The 19,570-nt window shown below is 38.6% G+C and overlaps 1 protein-coding gene across 1 annotated transcript; it reads left to right on the top strand.

Annotated features, from left to right (window-relative positions):
• The first annotated feature begins 5,582 nt into the window (after positions 1 to 5,582).
• tdrd3 (tudor domain containing 3) lies at positions 5,583 to 18,162 on the top strand. The gene is made up of 14 exons (XM_005724170.1): positions 5,583 to 5,779; positions 7,693 to 7,777; positions 9,099 to 9,164; positions 9,897 to 10,057; positions 11,225 to 11,366; positions 11,562 to 11,633; positions 13,370 to 13,519; positions 13,831 to 13,983; positions 14,557 to 14,734; positions 15,336 to 15,461; positions 15,889 to 16,817; positions 17,059 to 17,184; positions 17,358 to 17,497; positions 17,813 to 18,162. The coding sequence occupies exons 1-13, from the start codon at positions 5,742 to 5,744 to the stop codon at positions 17,472 to 17,474; spliced, it is 2,343 nt and encodes a 780-aa protein (XP_005724227.1). The 5' UTR covers positions 5,583 to 5,741; the 3' UTR covers positions 17,475 to 17,497; positions 17,813 to 18,162.
• Positions 18,163 to 19,570: the final 1,408 nt, after the last annotated feature.

The following is a 19,570-nucleotide window of genomic DNA, read 5'->3' as shown; positions in this document are numbered from 1 at the left end:
ATAGCAATCACGGAACCGCAAACGGTGACTCGAGTCATAGTTTAGAGGGAGTTGATTGGCTGCCTGAAGTGTCAGTCAATCCTACTTCAGTTTTAGGGTTGTTCGTTTTATTCAGCCAGTATCTCCTGTGCGATAGGTTTTGTGTGTAGGTCTTACTTGCATCCAAGCTTTTCTCTCTGTATTAGATAGATATATTAGATTTAATTCAGTTTGCCAAGTGACAGTTTTTCTCTTATAGAAATATTAAACAGAAAGTGACAGGCGATAATGACAGGTTGCTTAAATATAATTTCTTAATTAAATGGGTAAAATAACTCAGTATAAATGCACTCATATAAATAGAATAAAAGAAAGGTCTTTAAATCAGTTTAGTAGGCTACAACCGCCTTTTTTTATTTAGTTGGCCAAACCCAGGCTTTATTTTAGTGATGTATGGTCTAGTTTAAATGACCTAATTAGAGGATTAGAAATTAGTGTATCAGAGGGACATCTCAGGTTGAGTGCTTTGGAGACAGAGAGGAAAAGCTGAGATAGTTTAGACTTGCAGAGAATGGATACTGGATGCACTGGACAAATGATGCTGAAGCTGGAGCTGCGAGGCAGGAGGAAAAGACCAAAGAGAAGATTCATGGATGTAGTAAAAGATAACATGCGGAGATTTGGTGTGACAGAGGAGGATGTTACAGACAGGGTAGTATGCAGGCAGAGCTGATGGAGTTTCTGTGGCGAACCCTCATAGCAAAGGAAAACATTAGCAATAAAAAAAAAAAGTAATAATCGTCCACATTTTTCCACATCCTATGATATAGGATGTCCAGGATTCAAGAAATTGTTTATCTATCATGGAATAAAGTTCAGTCAGAAGTCGATGATCACAGTAAAATGAGGGTGTTTTATATTGTTGCTTGTTTGTCTCTTTGATTTCCACTGTAAAAGCAAGCTAAACCCACTGTTCAATCCCAAACATCTTGTATGATGCAAACAGCAACACGGTAACGTGATGCAACTACCAGAAACTTTTGCACGCTTCTCAAGTGCTCTCCTCAAACCTACAGTTTGATCCCTGAACACATACAGTATCAGGGAGAGTTCCTCAACATGAAGCATTAAAGGTTTTTTGTGCCCCTGTTAGTGAAACTCATAAATTATAGAAAACAGTAATAGTTCAGACTATTGACAGTAAACTGCAGGATATTAAAGATTGCTCCTGGTGGATGCCAACTGTAAACTGCTGTATACCTCATGTTGTTATTCAGTAGTTATGCGTGTGGAACTCGTACCCTTGAGGACAATTGTGTTATATAACCAAATGATGGCAATAGGATAAAAAGCCACAAGTGGTATTAACCTTTCCCTCTGTCTGTGTTCCTGCCTCCAGACTGCTAGGACCATGCTCATCCTCTGCAAATCCATAGAAGTGGAGTCACATGACAATTAGACAGGCTTAACCTCCTGACTGTTGCAGTTTGATTGATGTTGTTCTCAGAAAGCATGTCTCATAGACATCAAAATCAGAAAAATAAGAACACAAAGATACAGTACAGCTCAGCCTTTATATTTCAAGCATTAGTCTTGGCCAACTTGAGCAGTGATTCAGTACAATTATGCTCTAATTATTATTTTGTTAGTCTGCAATCATGCAGTGTGCCGGACCAAATTCACACTCATAGGTAGATCGCATAAATCCAGAGATACACCGGCATGTGATTTAGAAGAAACATATTTGGTATGCACATTGTAATTTTCAGAATTTTTTTGTTTTTTGTTTTTCCAAGGCTAAAAGTGGAGTCAGACGTCACCATTAAATGAAACCTTCAGCTATGAAATTAAATTGGACCTTCTTTCAATTCAAGCTCTTGAAATCTTGTTATCTTGAAAGACCTTTATTCCTTCAATCCCTGGAGGGCTGTCTGCATGACTGCCAGCAATGTGTTAACACTCTTCATCTAGCCAAACACAAGCCTTGTGGCATTATGCCTCGCTAATCCTCTCAGACAATGAGAGATCGAGTCTTCCAAGTTGGTCAAAGAATAGCCACAGGGATATATAATCAAAAGCCCCAAATGCCAAATAATATAAATTTTGAATTTTCCTTGTACTGATAACGCAGCTGATCTGTTTAAATCATCATACCACACACAGCAAATCTGACTGAATGGGTTTGTTTTTTTGTGCTTTTTGATTGAATTACATACTTTAATAGTGTGAGCATTTCAATTCTACATTGACATTGCTTTTTCTTGTATTTGCTTTTTTTTAAAGGTAGAGTTCATATTAACACGTCTGATTGTGATAAACAGCTTCAAGGATTATCAGTAAAAAGGTGATTTAGGTAGAAATATATTTATATTTGTAAATGTTTAAGATATTTTCAACAAAGAATGACAATTGACACAAATTAAATCTCATATCAAAGTCAGAGGTTATAGGGATGCAAAGAACCAGTGCTGAATACTGCATAGAATTTGAGAACTTCACAACTATCACAATGACACAGGGGCTCAGACCTAATAAGGGTAAATTTATCCTCACCATGAAGCTTTGTTAGTGGAGCAGACCATTTCTATGTTTCACATTGAAAGCAGCTTTAAATGTTGTTACAACGTCTGTACGGAGAGTTGGCCGTTCTTTAACTTTTCAGTGTGCATATACTGCCATCTTGTGGTTTCAATTAGATGGCACCACTGGCCCTAGGTTTCAGAGATAATCGAACCATGCAAAGTGGTGGTGGTTTCCATAAGTCTTTTTTCCGTTTGTTAATTAACAAATGTTATACAGTAGTTTAAATACACAAGAAAACAAATAGATATCAGCATTCAGAAACACTCACATTTTCCATGTCTACAGAGAGTGTCTCTGTGCCTGAAAAATAAATTAGGTTTAAGCCTGCACATTAAGTGTCCACCAAGCTATTCAGGCAAATTCTTCTTGCATAACTCCTTAAGTGATTTTGTTTATCCTGGAAATTTATAATAACTATGCATCAGTGATTTTAAGATTTTTTTCATAACATGTTTTATTTCAGAGTAGTCAGGGAAGCAACATCCAAAATACACATGTATGTGTTTTTCCCCCTGTTTGCTTTGTTTACTGGACTTTTAGACAATTTAGCCGAATAAGATCATGCCTCAAATTCCTGAAAAAGAGTAGAGGTTTCACCTGAGCCTTAAGCAGAAAAGGATAAAGCATGAACAAGTTAATGGTCGAGCACCACTTAAATGATATGGAATACCCTTACTGCTCAAAAAATAAAGCCGCTCTACGTTCCACACTCAACACCCAACTGATTCAGTGACTCATTACTGCAAGTCATTGAACCGATTGGGTGAACTTAATAAAGTGGCTGTGGATCAGCCAATCACATGGCAGGCAAATGGCCTTCACAGTCATCAGATCTCAGTCCAGTAGAGCACCTTTGGGATGTGGTGGAATGGGAGATTGACATTATGGATGTGCAGCCAACAAATCTAACACAAACTAATGTAAGTGATTTATCTGTTAGGTAATTTTACAATACAGACTATTTTCTTGACATTCATTCTTCTATATAGCCTGAAGATTATTAATGAAGGACTTACATATCATTCCTATCTTAAAAAGTATAAGAAAAAGCAATAATTATTAGTAATTAAAAGCATTTTCTGATCAATGGGCTGTGCAATGATTTAGTATCAAATGTCATCTTTAAAAATATTTTTAAATGGTCTGCACTTATTTAGATAATACATGATTTTTATTTTCAGACATAAAAATTCCAAAAACATGTAATGCAGTACCAATTAATTTAATGTAAGAAATCTGCTGGAGATGATCCTTCCTGTTCAAACTAATTTTGCTGCCACCTCGTATCTTATTTCTTACAAAATGTCATATCGGACCCACTGAGACCTTATTAATATTCCCACAAAGTACTGCCCACAGCTTGAACATCATAGGCCTTATGAAGAGGCCACTTTTCTTCATCATGTGGTTTTACTGCATGGTTGATTAGTATATGGCTGAGTCTGAGTCCCTTTCATGAAACCTGTAACAGCAGTAGTCGGTTGCATCCAGGAACAGCTGATGCATGCTTGCTGTGTGTCTCCAGTATTACTCTGAGGTTTGTAGAGGTTTGTATGTGGACACACATACACACAGTCAACTCAGCACTGTCCAGGAACAGTGTAAGGAACTCCACCTATTCCTTCTCCCATGGTTGTGTTCACCAACCCCAAAATTATTGGATATAAAGTCATACTTAAAATTACATTTATATCTGCATACGCTCACTGGCCACTTCATTAATTATACATTGCTAGAATAAGATGTGTACATTGTGGTAGTAAGTGGACATGATAGGCAACAACACTAAGGTAGGATGTGGTGTTATAATGGGTGTTATAATGGGTGTTATAATGGGTCACTATCAGCCAAGGTTTCGGGTGAACCCACTGTGAGACCTTCCCCCCACCCTATCATGTGACTTACTGAAATCAAATGACTAAAATGTGAGTGGGCGTTAGGGCATCTGAGAAGGGATCTCAAAACTGGCAGACAGTTGGTGTCCTAAGCCACGCCCTCTGTTCAAAGATGGTCGTTCACAGTGGACGTAGATGGCTTCTTTCACGCCTCTTTCAAACTATCTTCTCTGTCCAAAATATGAATGTTCAAAATGTTACACCTCTCGGATGAGAGGTGAAACGTCTACAAGAAACTTAAAGAACTCCAAAATGCTTTTCTTTCCTTAGATTACTATGACCTGAATGACTAAGAATCTTCTCACAGACAAAAATCAAGACTCATCAGACCAAGCAACGTTTATGTTTCTGGTGTTTCTTCAGTTTTGGTAAGCCTGTGTGAACTGTAGCCTCAGTTTACTGTTCTTAGCTGACATGAGTGATGTGTTACGGAGTGAGAGGTCCTCTTCTGCATAAGTCTTGTAATGAGTGATTATTTTAAATAATGTTTCAGCTTAAAGCTGTCTAGTCATTGTCCTCTGACCTCTGGCATCAACAAAACGCATTTACCAAAAGAACTGCTGCTCACTGGTTAGTTTCTATTTTATTTAGTTTTTAAAAAAATTTATTATTATTATTTGCTGGAGCCAAAGTCACTTTAATATTCTGATGCTCAGTTTAAATGTCAGGAGATTATCTTAACCGTGTCTACGTACCTAAATGCATCGCTGCTGAATAAGATATCTGCTACAGCGGGCAACTGAACAGGTGTACCTAATAAGGTGACCAGAGTCTATATTCCCCTAAAGTTGATTCTGTTCATAGCGTTTTCAGTGGGAGAAACGTTTCATCACTCATCCAAGTGACCTCTTCAGTCTCATCTAACAGCAGGTTTCTCCAGTCTTATAAACAGTATATTTGCATAATGACTGAAACTAGCATCACTGAAGCAACAATGGGCTGGGAGGTCAGTTCCTTGATCGTTAATGTGCAAATTCGCATGTCTTAGAGTCTATATTGTTTGTCATACTTCTTTTAAACGGATGTCCTTTAAACTGAATGACAAGTAGATTTTGCTTTATCATATGAAAAAAAATTATATAAACGCTATTTAGACCCTCACGGCACTCCGTACTTGTACAGTGTCATTGTGTGACGTATGTACCGTAGAGTCGTTCAGTACTGATATTAGCGAGCTTTGTCTGGAGCAGAATATGAATTACAGGACGAGATAGCTGTTATTCCAGTGAACCCACTTTAAAACTCTTGGTGTCCTTATTGCTCCATCAGCAGTTTGGAAGCACAATGACCGATGTGACAGATTCCCTGACCAAAGAGGGCTGGTAGGTAGCATGTGAGCTAATTTCAAAGAGCTAGCTAGTACTACTAATACAACTACCACTACTACTACTCTTTGATGTTTTCTAAAAACACTATTTAGCGTACTTATAACTTAAAATTAAAGTACAAGGTTTACCTTAACACTTTGGATTTCTGTGTGTTTTTGCAACGTAATTAGTTGTGCTGGAGGCTGGCTAGCAAACTAGCGAGATAAATGACGCTAGCTATGCAATACACACTTAGCATGCAATTATTACAGCGTAGTGTGGCGCTGCATTTTGCATGAACAAACAGTGATAACGTCATATGCAGGGCCAATCAAATAAATCTGAGGCTCATATTAAAGTTAATATAGTTAAAACATGCAGTGCTTTTAAAACTCAGAACATCCCAGCAGCAGTTTGCAGTAGCTAGACATGAGTGCTAGCATTTAGCCACATGCAGCTTCTAAACACTTACTGCTTCAGGTTTTGCTTACTTAATTGTTATCCCTTCTAGAGTCTTATATGTATTTAACAGAGATGAATAATAACTGTTCTGTCCGTAATGTACAGATAAACTAATTTAAAAGTGGTCCTTACGTTTGTTGTCATGCACACCATCTGATCAGATCAAAGAGGCTGTGAACGTAACTCATGATAAAAACAAAACAGATTTCTTCTGATGTTTCTTCCCATATATTCAGTTTAGTTTTGGGAAGGAGGTGAGTTCGTTATCTGAATCAGTTTATTGCTAAACTGCGCGAATTGTAAAACAGTCTTGAAGCAAGCAGTTTATAAACTTCTGTGATACTGAACTATGAATTAACTGTAATAGAGTAGAATTGTAATTGCATTGTGTTGATTAGATGGGAGAGTTAATTTGACTTGTCATGTTTTGCTGTTTGAGTAGAGTTGTTTAGTTTGAGTACTGTTTATATCTTACAGTAAAATTACTTTGGGTTTCTCCCTTGTCACAAGGGGTCAGCACTAACGTGATTATAGTTTACTAAACTAAAACTAGATGCAAAACCCCCCAATTTAGTTATGTAAAATAAAGATTTAAAGAAAGACTTAAAAATGAAACTAACTAAAATCATTTGAGAACTTGCAAAATTAAAATAAATAAAAATACAGAGGCTTTGATGAATGTTTTTATAGAGACACTCTGTCTAAAAGTCTGTGACACAGTTACTTTCAAAAAGTTCTGTTTTTAGTAGTAATACGTGTACTGATTTTCCTAAACCTCGCCTCTGACATATGCCGTCCATACAATAACAACCTTATGGAACACTGAAACTAATAAAAACATATCTAAAGCCAAACATTTGCAGACAACACAAACTAAACTGAAACAAGAAAACGCACTATGGGAAGTAATTGAAACTAAACTTAGTTAAAAACAAAAAGTAAAAATGAAATAAAAATAAAAACAAATGAGAAAATACAAAAATAGAACTGTGATCCCTGCAGCAGATATCTCCACATGTTTGATTTGGCAGAGTTTTAACTGGGGTTCCCATCCTGACTCCCCCCCAAAGGAGATTATTTATTAATCATAATATGTATGACATTTAGAATAAGTATTAGCATACAAACACACAACAATTTATGGAGTTATGGAGACGCTTGACATCACAGTAAATAAATAAATACAGCATTACCTCCACATGCGTGTTATAAATTTGACCAAACTAAAAAAAAAAGATTAAAACCAAAGACGTTACCATTTGCATTTTATTTTTAATATCAGTCTTTTTTAAGAGAAAAATGTCCGCTAAAATGCAGTTTTTATTTTTTCAGTCAAGTATTTGTCGCCGTCTTTAGATAAGTTTTAGTTGATTATAATAACAGTCTGTTTAAACATGTTGAAATGAGACTGTCTGAAGCCTTTCCCAGCTTCACTTGTATTCTCTGCTCTGTTTTTCATCTTGCAGGTACCTCAGTGATGAAGGCATAGCAGAACTGAAAGGATCCGCTGAGAAAATAACACATAGTGACATAATTCGTATTGCGCTTGATGTAAGTGCAACACAAACACATATACAGAATGTTTTTACCGTGTAACACCTTGCCTTGAGTTTTAGAGTTTAAGGAAAATCACCATCATTGTACTAAAAGTTGGCATTTTTTTAACTAGTTTGGTTAGACACTACTAGTTTTTGTTAGATACTACTAGTTTATCAAACATAATAACAGAAACATGCATAAATATCTGCCAAACAAGTGAATCTAAGTAAACCTGTTGTAGTTACTCTATGCAGAACCATTCACTCATGCTATTCTATTCATCCCTAAAAGGCACCTTTCTGAGCCAGAAATAACTCATCCTTTTCCCTCTTCAATCACTCAATGACTGCCCTCTCAAATTATATCATCAATCATCATGAAACCAGGAATCTATTCATTTTAATAGTATGAAATGAATGTGGGTATTTGAATTATCTGTTAATTATATTGTGTATTTAAAAAAATAATTTTTTTCATTTGATACGCAGCTAAACAAAATGAAAATGTTTAAAGAGGAACCATAAACATTCATATAGGGTTCTTCTCCTAGAATGACAAAGATGCTACAGACCTGACCTGCAGTATCGAACGAGTTGAGAACGCACAGTCAGTGCATTTACTGCAGAAACACTGACCTTTAAGGTTTAGCATGGAGTGCTGCGGAAAGGTCTCACACTGTACTTTTAGATATTACTGCATACCTGGTTTAATCAGCTTGTAGTAAATTTAGAGTGGTACTTGTAGGGGCTTAAAGTTATTAACATTGTCAGACTAGGCATAAAAATAAATTGGAGCCACTGATGATTTGCTAGCAAAATGGTGCATTTAATTGTATCTTAATTAGAGAGATATTTTGCTACTCTGGCTGCTTTTTTTGGTTTTACCTGGAGCGCTTATTTTGTTCAGACATATTGTTTTCTGCGGTAAAAAGTGGTTGTAAAATTGGTTTGGGAGGCAGACACATTTGTAGTTTTAATGTTGATCTCTTATGGTTTGGAGGAAAAATGAAATCCTCTTTAAAAAATCCAATTCTGTTAAAAAGCTAGGTTAAATAAAGTGGTGATTGGATTTAAAAAGCAATGAGCTCCAATCCTGATTCTTGTATATCAAAATTACTCCATACATTGGCGCATATACTGGTTTTACTGTTTTACTGCAATAGTGCACAGTTGCACTCTCTCCACCATGTGGAGTGAGATTACAAAAAGTGAGATTACATCTGATTGAATAGTTAAAAATGTGTTTTGTTGTTTTTGTTTCACATGTGCATTGTTTCATTACATGAATATATGATTATTATATATATTCTAATAAAGCAGCTTTTGTTTTGCAGACTGATCTTAGAACTGTTGGGCGAAAATATCTACCATCTGATATCAACAGTGGAAGAACTGAGAAGGTGAGTGGCATACATATTGCTACAACTCTGTGTCAGTGCTTAATTTCTGAAACTCTATTACAAATGATGAGCTGGAGCCACTTTTGAAAGGAAACTTTAGAGCTGCAGTTTTCATTATTGCCACTAGATGTCCCTAGCACACTAACAAATGTAGGTCAAGAAACCACCTCTTTGCCCATGAAAGTAAAATCGAGCAAATGGAGGGGGGAAAAAACCCAAATATCAAAACATGTAATTTTATGTGCATTTACCTCCTCTTCCCTTCAGACTCCGAATATGATACACCCCATTATACCCTGGTAATGCACTCTGCCTTGTACATATAATGCATAAATTGCGCTGTATTGCACTATACACTTTTTGTATGTAGTATTGAATGTAGATAGGATTTACACATATCTTTTCCCAGGTGTAGAAATCAAACTTTGTGCGAAGAGTCCTTACAAAAGCATTCAACAACAGTGGTCGCTGTAGCTCTAAATGTAAGCCTTGAGGCTATTTTGAGGAATAAATAAACCTGTGCTGACTTAAGTATGCCACAGGGAAAGAGGTATTGTTTTTTTTTTTTGTTTTTTTGCCTTAAAAATTGGAGTAATCCTCAATACATACTGAAAACTCCTAGAGGGTTTTTCAGTATTTCGCTGTAATCCTCCTCCGCACATGCAGATTTGCCTTTCAAGCCACCTCTTTTTTATTTATTTATTTATTTTTCTGTCTTTTGCACATGGCCAGTTGGAGGGTCCATGTGTCCTCCAGGTGCAGAAGGTGAGAAACATCTCAGCTCCTAAAGACCACGAGGAGTCCCAGGGCGCGCCGCGAATGCTGCGCCTGCAAATGACAGATGGGCACACCACCTGTGTTGGACTGGAGTTCAAACATCTGTCTAAGATCAGGTATTACAGTTTTGTTGCATTTAAAAATAACAGGCTGTAGTGTAATGTAAATATCTGTGAAAGGGGTATAAATGGTTAAAAAAAAATCCTACATTTTTTTTATTTGTCTCATATTTAAAAATGGATAATGTAAAAGCTGCTTTTCTGTTTGCTGCATAGATGCAAATCGGGGGCATTCAGCTGGTTTCTCATATTTTGCAAACACATTCTGCACACACCCTGCTCCTTCACCTTCCTGTCAACATTCTCACCCCACCACATGTCTGAATTTTCCCTTTATCTGCAATTTCCTCGCCGTGGCAGCTGATCTAACAATTCTTAGCCTTAATTACATCTCCATCCAAGCTACCGTGGCCTTGGTGACTGCTGCCATGGTGACTAGCCAGTCTGTACAGGTGGAGTGGCCAGAATGTGGGCCTTGACTTCCTGATGGGAAGAGAGGAGAGAACAGAACAAATCCCCCCTTTATGAGCGGCACACACACACTGGCTAGCAACAGCGCCGGTTAGTGTTTCTTATGAAAGTGTCCGCTTTAGTGTGCGTGAGGCCATAAGTGAGAGGCAAAGAAGGATGAGCTGGATTACAGGACTGTTCAGTGTGTGAGACAGTGATGTAGTACAGAGAGATGACAATTAAGTAGCGACACTGAGGGTGAATAGTGCATTTGTATGTGATTGAATCAAGGATGACTGCCGTCTTATTCCTGTATTTGCTGCTATCATGTGAACTTCTATCATGATAGCAGCAGAAGCATCTATCCCAGAGGTTTGGAGTGAAATCCCTAATTGTTGCTTTGGCATCCGGCATCAGTAGCTGGAAATCCCTCTAAGTCCCTGTGCTTTCCTAATGAGAGAGGCAGAGGCCTTATCAGGCCTGATGAGATAGAGGGGCTTTTAATTTACCATGAGGATGGGTGAGCAGCTGGGATTATTAATAGTCTCTCCTAGCCTTGCCACCCATCTGCTGGCAATGCTCCATGTCATTTATAAAGTGGCATGGGTAACGAAATAGGGTGTGAGACTTGGTATATGCAGTAAACCCACACATATATTTAAAATTTAATAGCTTTTTAAAAAGAAATGTATAGAAATATATCATTCATACTGCGTTTCAGTCTTAATATTTTGTTTTCTCTATTACTATTTTTTATTTTATTTTGTTTTTCAGTTTTAACACCCCACCAGGAACAAAGGTGAAGCTTCTTGGTACAGTCCAGGTTAAAAATGGTCTTTTACTGCTTGACGATTCAAAAATCTCTGTCCTTGGAGGAGAGGTTGATCACATGGTGGAGAAGTGGGAACTACAAAGGGTGAGGGTCAATATTTTAATGACGGATCAGCCACTCTGGCTAAAAAGATAAAAGTCATATTTTAGTAATCATTTTAAATGTGTAATAAAGGCCTCTGCTACGCCATCATTAGCTGTTGCTGAGGTTGTATTTATCTGAGTTTTGTATTTAAAAAAAAAAAAAAAAAAAGGGGTACCTTTATCCTTCATCCTGCAGAGTCTGGCCAAACACAGCAGGAGTAACATTGGAGCAGAAGGCGGACCTCCTCCCTTCGTGCCATTTGGTCAGGTGAGGAAGAACATTTCATAGTTCACTTAAAAAGCAAAACATCCAAAATTATATTTAAAAAAATGTTGCTAAGAAGAACAAAAACCAGAAAGAATAACATAAAAATTGACCAAAATTAATACAGACAGGAACATTAATATGAAATGATACTTCAGCAGTGATTTAATGGAAGCCAGGCAGTAGTGAATAGCAGTAACCTCATAAATGTATGCAAGGAACTAAACACAGATCTGGCGCCAGGAGTGTCCCTATCTTGGCAATGTTCTCTCTGATCTTTTGGAACAATTACGCCTTCATGAATCTTTAAAATGTTTGATCGCTGTGTGTGTAATAAAGCAGAATTAAAAATCAAACTGTCCTGTGACAGGTTATCTCCCGCCAGCAACATGAGGCTTAAATGTTGCATTTTTGTTAAAATAAAAAGCTCTAGTAATTGATGTAAAAGGGCAGCTGAGATTAAGCGTTGTGAACATGAAAAGCAGATCGTCAAGGTAACCACTAATAATTAGATGCTTTATTTGCTAACGTTTTTCTTTTTTTTTAACAATTATTATTATACACAGAATACTTAAAGCTTTAAAAAAGACTGAGTATGAGTCTCGGCTAGGATCACAGCTTCCAAGTGAATGCATTGGTATCAGCTTCACACTTGGATTTTGGGATTTTCCTTCCAGATTTGCTCAAGCTTTGTAAAGTTTTATGACAGGGGAGCATTTGGGACTTATTTAACAGCCTCTAGATCTTCTGCGTAACTGTATTTACTAATGCGGGGTCATTCCAGGACTTGGTGTTGAGTAAGTCTGCTTTGGGTCGCTTTAGATTGCTCTGTTCCAAGGTATTTGGCGCTGGAAAGCAAATGTGTGTGCTTGCGCTTTGCTTGGATCTATGTTCTGTCAGTTGAGTCAGTTTTACTTATTCCGGTTGCTTCTACTCAGAGGCGCTCTCACAGCACGGAGCTTCTACCATCATGCTTCACAGCAGGAATGTTTTTAAAAGTGTAGTTGTGGTGTGTTTCTACCAGACATTTTCCAGTCAGAAGAATTTAGTTTACATGGCATTAGACGGTAGACTTTTTGTCTTTTTACCTCAAGCTCTGAGTTCAAAACAGTTTTACTTACATGATGATCCTAATGATATTAATGCAGATAGATTTCCTGTTGTCTGCTAGTCATTCTCAAATCCTTTTGTTTTTGTGCCTCTTCTTTGGCTAACAGAAAATTACTGAACTTAAAAATAGTAAACTGTCCTCACTGGAAGGTGAGTTATTATGTGAGCGATAACTAAATAAGACAGAAATCCAGGCCTTCATCATTTTCACATAAGCATAATCTTGTTACTATGACGAATATCATTTTTAATACAACCTGTTATGTTAGATACTCACAAATAGTCGCAGGGTTTGATTTTTATTGAAACAAAGAGTGGCTGAACCTAGTCAAAAGTAAATATCATTGCTCCGGTCATTTGCTGGCCTGTGTGACTAAATCATCACTTGGTGCAGTCGAGGAACAGCTGCAGGAAGTGATGAGTTCCATCTCATTGGCACCGAGCCACCATCTGTAATTGTTTTGAAATTAAATACAGTTCACAGTCAAGTTTGAGAAAAACCAGATGAATTCATCTGGTTCTAGTTTGAGTCCATGAAATGTGCAAACTGTCAAGCGCACTAATTTCTGTACTTAAGAGAGCGTACACGAGTGATGATCTCTGCAGCCTTGTTCTCGCTCTCCCTGTAGAAGTGTGCAAGGAAGGATGAAGTGGATAGCCGAGAACTGGACCAGAGGAAGACCCTGCAGACTCACACTGTGGTCAAAAGCACTGACGAGAACGACGAGTTTGAAAAGCAGCGGACTGCGGCTATTGCTGAGGTGGCCAAGACCAAAGAGGTATCCAAACCTTTATCACTTGTTAGCTTTTCAGTTGTTAATTTTCGGGACCAGTGTTTTTGCCATGCGGGCAAAATTTGCTGCTTTATCGATTGCACGTCCTGCACAAGTGACTTAATTTGGCCTCAATTTAAAAATATACGCTCTTTATCGGCATTCACCTCAACCTTAATTGCCTTTGACAGTTGTGTAACTCTTCAAATTAAAAGTCATAATTACGTTGTCATTTGCAGAGTTCTGTTTCTTTTATTGTATTTTTCTCTTTGTCCAACCCTGCAGCTCTATTGATCCTAATGTTGTTTCCTTGTCAGGGCCCCCGCACATTTGGCGGTGGAGGAAATGCAGGCGGCAATTTATCCAATGCTGCCTCCTCCTCCCGGAGCCGAGAGTCTTACCAGCAGAGGAGACGGGAGGACCGGGCTGAAAGAACAGAAAGCAGACAAGATGGAAACTACAGAGAGCTGGTGAGAACACAAACTATAATCCAACACCCCCCACACACACACACACACACAAAAACTTTGTTGAAATAATGGCTTTACCTCACATTACTGAAGTCCCAATTCACTGTAACAAAGCAATTTAAAGGCTCAAACTTGCTCTGTGTTCTTCTGTGGTTTCTTTAGTCTGGGTTGAAGTCTTATTTCATGGTTCACAGATTGGGTGAGGCATCGGTTATAATATTGTGGAGATGTAAATGGATTGGAGCCCTGGTGAGGTTTTCCAATCAAGTGGCAGTCCATTTGTCTTGCTTTTTGTTGTGTCCTGCCAGTTTCTCTAGTCTGAAGGGTTTGGGTTGAAGACATTAATAGGACAGAACGTAAAATTGTAGTGTTTGACGAGGGAGTAGTGTTTGCGATCGTTTCCAACGCCAACAGGCTCTCACAGGTAAAACAGAATTTAAAAGGGAGCTCCTGGGTGCGTCACACTAAACGTCTGCATTTATAACCTCGTAATTGTACTTATAATTATCATATGCATGTAATCTTCCTCTGATTTCCATACAACAAATATATTTCCTGTCATTTGTTGGGTAGGTTGACGAACGCGCTCTGAGGCACATCATGGAGATGGGCTTTAACAGAGAAGCTGCTCGACAGGCTCTGATGGACAATAATAACAACCTTGAAGTGGCACTGAACAGCCTACTGACTGGATCTTCTGGTAGCAGACCTGGCCCTGCGGCTGCAGAGTCTAACAAGCCACAACCCAGAGGTATACACACAAACACACACATACACACACACACAGCCCCAGATGCACCTTTAGCCCACTTTGGCCGCATAACAATTTATATGTCTGCAGAGCAAGCAGAGCCAGATTGAGGTTGGAGGAGTGATGTGGAGGTTCTTTAAATGCAATGAAAATCACCGGCAGCCTAGTTAAAGGTCCTTTGTGGCAGGGTTTTTTGTTGTTGCATTTACCAGAAATTGCAGGCACACACTTTATTGCTCTTTTCAAAAGCACACCTTAAGGTTTTAGATGGAAATTCTGTTTTAAATGCAGTCATTGCTTTGTGTCTGTTTCATTAGTGAAAATCAACCTGTTTTACCTTGAAACTTGCCCAATCACACTGAATTACTTAGATATTCTTTTTTCAAACCAGCTACTGGTACAGTTTACTCTAAAGCTATTTTAAATGTACAACACAAACTCATTAAAAGTAAATTCAGTTGAGTTCTCACGTGCAGGCTAATGCAGATAAAGTCACATACTTTATGTAGATGCAGGAGACCACAAAGTGTGCACATTCAAACTGATCGATTTAGTCTTTGTCAAAATAATGTTTTGTTTTTTTTCGCTGTGTTTTCTTCAGGCAGAGGAAAGGGAAGAGGCAGGTCCAGAAATGAAGATGATCAAGAGGGAGCAGGAGGAAGACCATCTGGACCGAGCACATTGTTTGACTTTCTGGAATCCAAAATGGGTGTTTTCTCCATTGATGGTGGGTTATATTCCAAGCTGTGGAATAGTGTGTTTTTTTCTTTTTAATCATTTTGGAAAAGAGAGAGACAAAGTGTAAGGGACATAGATGTGTGCAACTTCCAACCCAGTTCCTGTGTAGTGATGACTTATGGGAGGGCCTCTGGGAGAGCACACAAATTAAAGCAAAAGTATGGCTGATGTTTGTAGCACCTTTTGAAGCCAGTTCTTTAGGAGGAATCTACTGATTTCTAACTGAGCCTTGATTAGACTGAGACAGATGGCTGTTGTCAGGTCAGAAAAACTAAGACATGTTTCTGACAACAAGACATCAGCACTGGTCTGAAATACCAACCAAGCACTTGTTAGTATTCCTTTCACTATTTCTCCCATTATTGTTTTGCCATACTTCTTAATAAAGCTGATCTTTTCTTGTTTGCTTTTATCAGAGCCAAAGAGCCAGGCTCCACAGAGACATCACGAAAACAAAGGAAATTTCCACAACTCAGACTATCACACCAAAGACGCACCTCAGACCAAGTTCTCCTCGCATAATGACCATAGGCAACAAAGGAATGACAGACCGCCTCGCTTTCACAGGGACACTGATTTTCCCAAACCTGGCCAGGAGCCTCTCTCTAATTGTACAACCCCCCAAACGTCAGGCCAAGCCCAGCAGTGGAAGGGCCAGGAGAGGTGGTCACGAGGGATGTCCGATAGATCGCAAACTGACAAGAAAGAGATGCGTGACGATCAGATTTTTCCTTCTTCCTTCGTGTCTGCTTCCACTCATTCAAAAGACCTTCAGCAGCAGGTGGAGTTTAGTGGATCTTACAACCAACGGTCCAGAAATGGAGATGGTGGTGGGAATATGTCAGCGGCGTCTCATAGAAGAGGGGCACCCACATCAAAACTGAGCAATTTGGCGGGAAGTGAAGCGAACGGAAAAGGAAATAAACGTGTAGACAGAAATGAAGACTTCAACAACAGCAGGAGGAAGGGGAAGATGGAGAGGGCAAATTTGGATCACCCTGAGCGACAAAGGGATAGTGGTCCAGCAAACTTTAACTCAAAGGGAGGAGGCTCCGAAGTGGGGTCATCACAGAGTTCTTATATACCAACAGGAGATCCTTCTCATTTCCAAAACGGCGTTATAGAACACAAAAGAACTGGGCCGATCAAACCACAAACCTCGTCTTGTCCACCGAACAGGGAGCCGCCGCCCCCAAAGAGAAACAATGCTAATAACCCAGGGTCTAAAAGAAGGGGAGGTCAAGGCAAAGGACAAGGTCCTCGAGGATCAGAAAGGGGTCATATTTCTGAACACATGTGGAAACCTGGAGTTGAGTGTCTGGCACTTTACTGGGAAGACAGTAAGGTGCGTCATCCCTACATGTATGAGACAGCAATAGTTAATGATTGTAGAAAACTGCTGTATTTAAGATGGTTTTTTTTTTCTTTGGCTGAGCGCTGGTTTGACAGTTAAAGTTGTTTAAAATTCTAAAAATGAATCTGCGGGATTCGTTTTGTATTGACAGTGCCTTTGATTTGTTTTTCAAAGGTTTGTATTTGAGAGTAATGAGATTTCTGTTTTTTTCTGTCTGGTTGTGTGTGTGAAGTTCTACCATGCCAGAATAGATGCCGTTCATCCATCTGGCTCCACGGCTGTGGTTGTATTTAGCGATTATGGAAATTGTGAAGAGGTCCTCCTGAATAACATCAAACCTCTTGATGCTGATGTCATGGTAAGAAAATAGGGAAACATCCATCAAACTCAGAACTTGTTGGTTCATAGTAAATGAAAGCTACTAATTAAACTGCGATCAAGTGAGGTGAGGAAAGGTGATAAAATATGAATGAGTTCTAGGTGGATTACTCACAGTAACACATCACAACTGTATCAAATGTACAATGGCAGGAGGAAGATGATGGTTACTATGACAGTTCACTAGAGTTTCGCCGCGGGGGAGACGGCCAGCCTAGACGCACGCGACCCACGCAGCAGTACTACCAGCCGCCCAGGGCACGAGATTGATGTTTCTGCATTTACACGGGCAGGTAAATAAATGAGCAAGCATGTATTTTCTTTTCACTGGTGTCTAAGCACAAACCATGAATGTGTCTTATATAAAATAAATTAGAATTTCCCATTCATTTCTTTTATTTGTGGTGGTGGGAATCTTGAATTTTGTAATAGATATGGAAAATTCAAGACTTTTATTTCAGTCACAGCTGTAAAACATCTGTTTATTTTGAAGTTGTGTGGTCATGAGATATTTTGTGAGATTCCCCAAATACAATAACGTTTGTTATATCACATAATCTGTTAACCAAACAAATTATAACTTTGTTGTCTTTTGCTTCATCCATCAGTGTGCGTGTCCCTCATCCTTCCACGTTCTGCAACAATCCAGAGTGCTTCCTGAATTTTTAAGTGTCCCGATGGGCTTGGGCATACAGGACTTTTAAAAGGGCTCGCACATCATGCAACAATAAAATAAAATTTAAAAAAACACAAAACAAAACAAAAAAAAAATCAACTGACATGAGCTCCGGTTTATTTTGTCAAGGACATATCTACTGTACATGTTGTGAAGATTTGTTAAATGGCTGCTTCAGAATAAACAGTTATTATTAGTATGTAGCAGATCTGTTTTAATGCGTTTTGCTTTTAATTATTCAATTTTAATGATGAATAAACTAATGCAGAGGTGGAAAGGAAACTTCTCCGGGGTCCTTGGATTCATTTTGACTCCGTCAATTAATTTTAGCTGAGCTTCTAAGTTAACTTGAGTTTGGGCTATTTGATGACTTGGTAATTTTTTTCAAACCTACCCTAGCAAATTTGCAAGTTGTTGTCTTACAGCTTACCTTGCCTCTGACATTTTCTCCTCTGCGAGTCCAGAGCAAGCAGCTCAGGCTAATTTGTTGTGTTCTGTGAAGCAAATCCAAATGGTAAGACAATCTCTCCCTGCTGTAATAGAGATGGTCACACTGCAGAGATATCATTTTGCACATTACAAAAGGGGACTGTACCTAGCTCTTCAAGCACTGCGCACACTCTGCTGGCTGTTTATGGACTCGAGCAGTGTGGGAGACACGTTTTGCACATGAAGAAATAATCTCCACCTTCTGCTCCAGTTTCACTCATACCAGCAGTGGGGGATAAATGGACAATTCACCAGGGTTCAGCAGAAAGGTCACCGTGTTATTCTGTATCACTAGTCCAAAGGGTTTGCTTTATTTTCCAACTGAGGCGCCAGGCAAGCATAGATGAATAATTAACAGCTGGTAATATGGAAACCTATCCACCAGGGAGGAACTGAAAGTGAAGCTCTTGACAATGTTCTAGGGGACTGACTATGACACGGTGCCCAAATGAGAGGGGATTGATTTTCAATCAGATAAACGTATATTTTGGTAGAAGAATTAAGGCAGTTTCATACCGAGTATATTTTTCTTGACCCTGCAGGGAAATCATGTATAATGCAGCAGTTCTTGGGTTTAAGATGTTGTCAGTTATTAGTTTCAATAAATGCATGATTATTATGAGTGCAGGTCTTGATGCTGTAGATTATTAATCATTTTCTGGAAAGGAAAACCCTGTAGCTATTAGATCACTAATGAGCATTTGCTGTATATTGCCTTTGGTGAAGTAGGGAGTGTATAAGCACAGTTTTCAAGGTGTGAGCAGAGGCTCGGCATATGAATGGTAATATTTCTGAAACCACGAGAAATGCTGAGTGGGTGATCCAGCATAAACGTTAGTGTGACATGCCCTTTTGTTTCATATACAGTTAGAAAAAAAAAAAGACTGAAAGCTGGTGAGATGGCCTGGATTATATCTTGTTTTTTCATGTTTATGTAACTACACAGGCCATGTAATCTTGTTGGTGCTGTGATTAGAGTAAATCTAAAGCTTCAGATGCCGCACATGTTTTTCTGTGACAGACTGGTTGGATATGATCTCAATTATTCAGCATGCTACAAAACAATCTTGCATCATAACTGCTTCTTACATGGAAGCGTTTACAGTGGGAGTGAAATGTGTTGGAGAAGTAGTAGTACTACTAGTAGTGTTTGTGCTTGAGCCTGTTTTTGCACAGTCAGCTTAGTTAATTGCATTTCCTT

This window comes from Pundamilia nyererei, unplaced genomic scaffold (assembly GCF_000239375.1).
Source record: "Pundamilia nyererei isolate P.nyererei 1_Seehausen unplaced genomic scaffold, PunNye1.0 scaffold00011, whole genome shotgun sequence".
In the NCBI taxonomy this organism is placed as follows: Eukaryota; Metazoa; Chordata; class Actinopteri; order Cichliformes; family Cichlidae; genus Pundamilia; species Pundamilia nyererei.
Note: the sequence above shows the minus strand (reverse complement) of the source record. Positions and strands in the feature narration are given on the sequence as shown.

Excerpts from the sequence above, each read along its gene's own strand:
- tdrd3 (XM_005724170.1), top strand. The coding sequence starts at position 5,742 with ATGACCGATGTGACAGATTCCCTGACCAAAGAGGGCTG. Across the intron at positions 9,165-9,896 it reads ACAGTGGAAGAACTGAGAAG|TTGGAGGGTCCATGTGTCCT; the intron begins GTGAGTGGCATA and ends GCACATGGCCAG. Across the intron at positions 13,520-13,830 it reads AGGTGGCCAAGACCAAAGAG|GGCCCCCGCACATTTGGCGG; the intron begins GTATCCAAACCT and ends TTTCCTTGTCAG.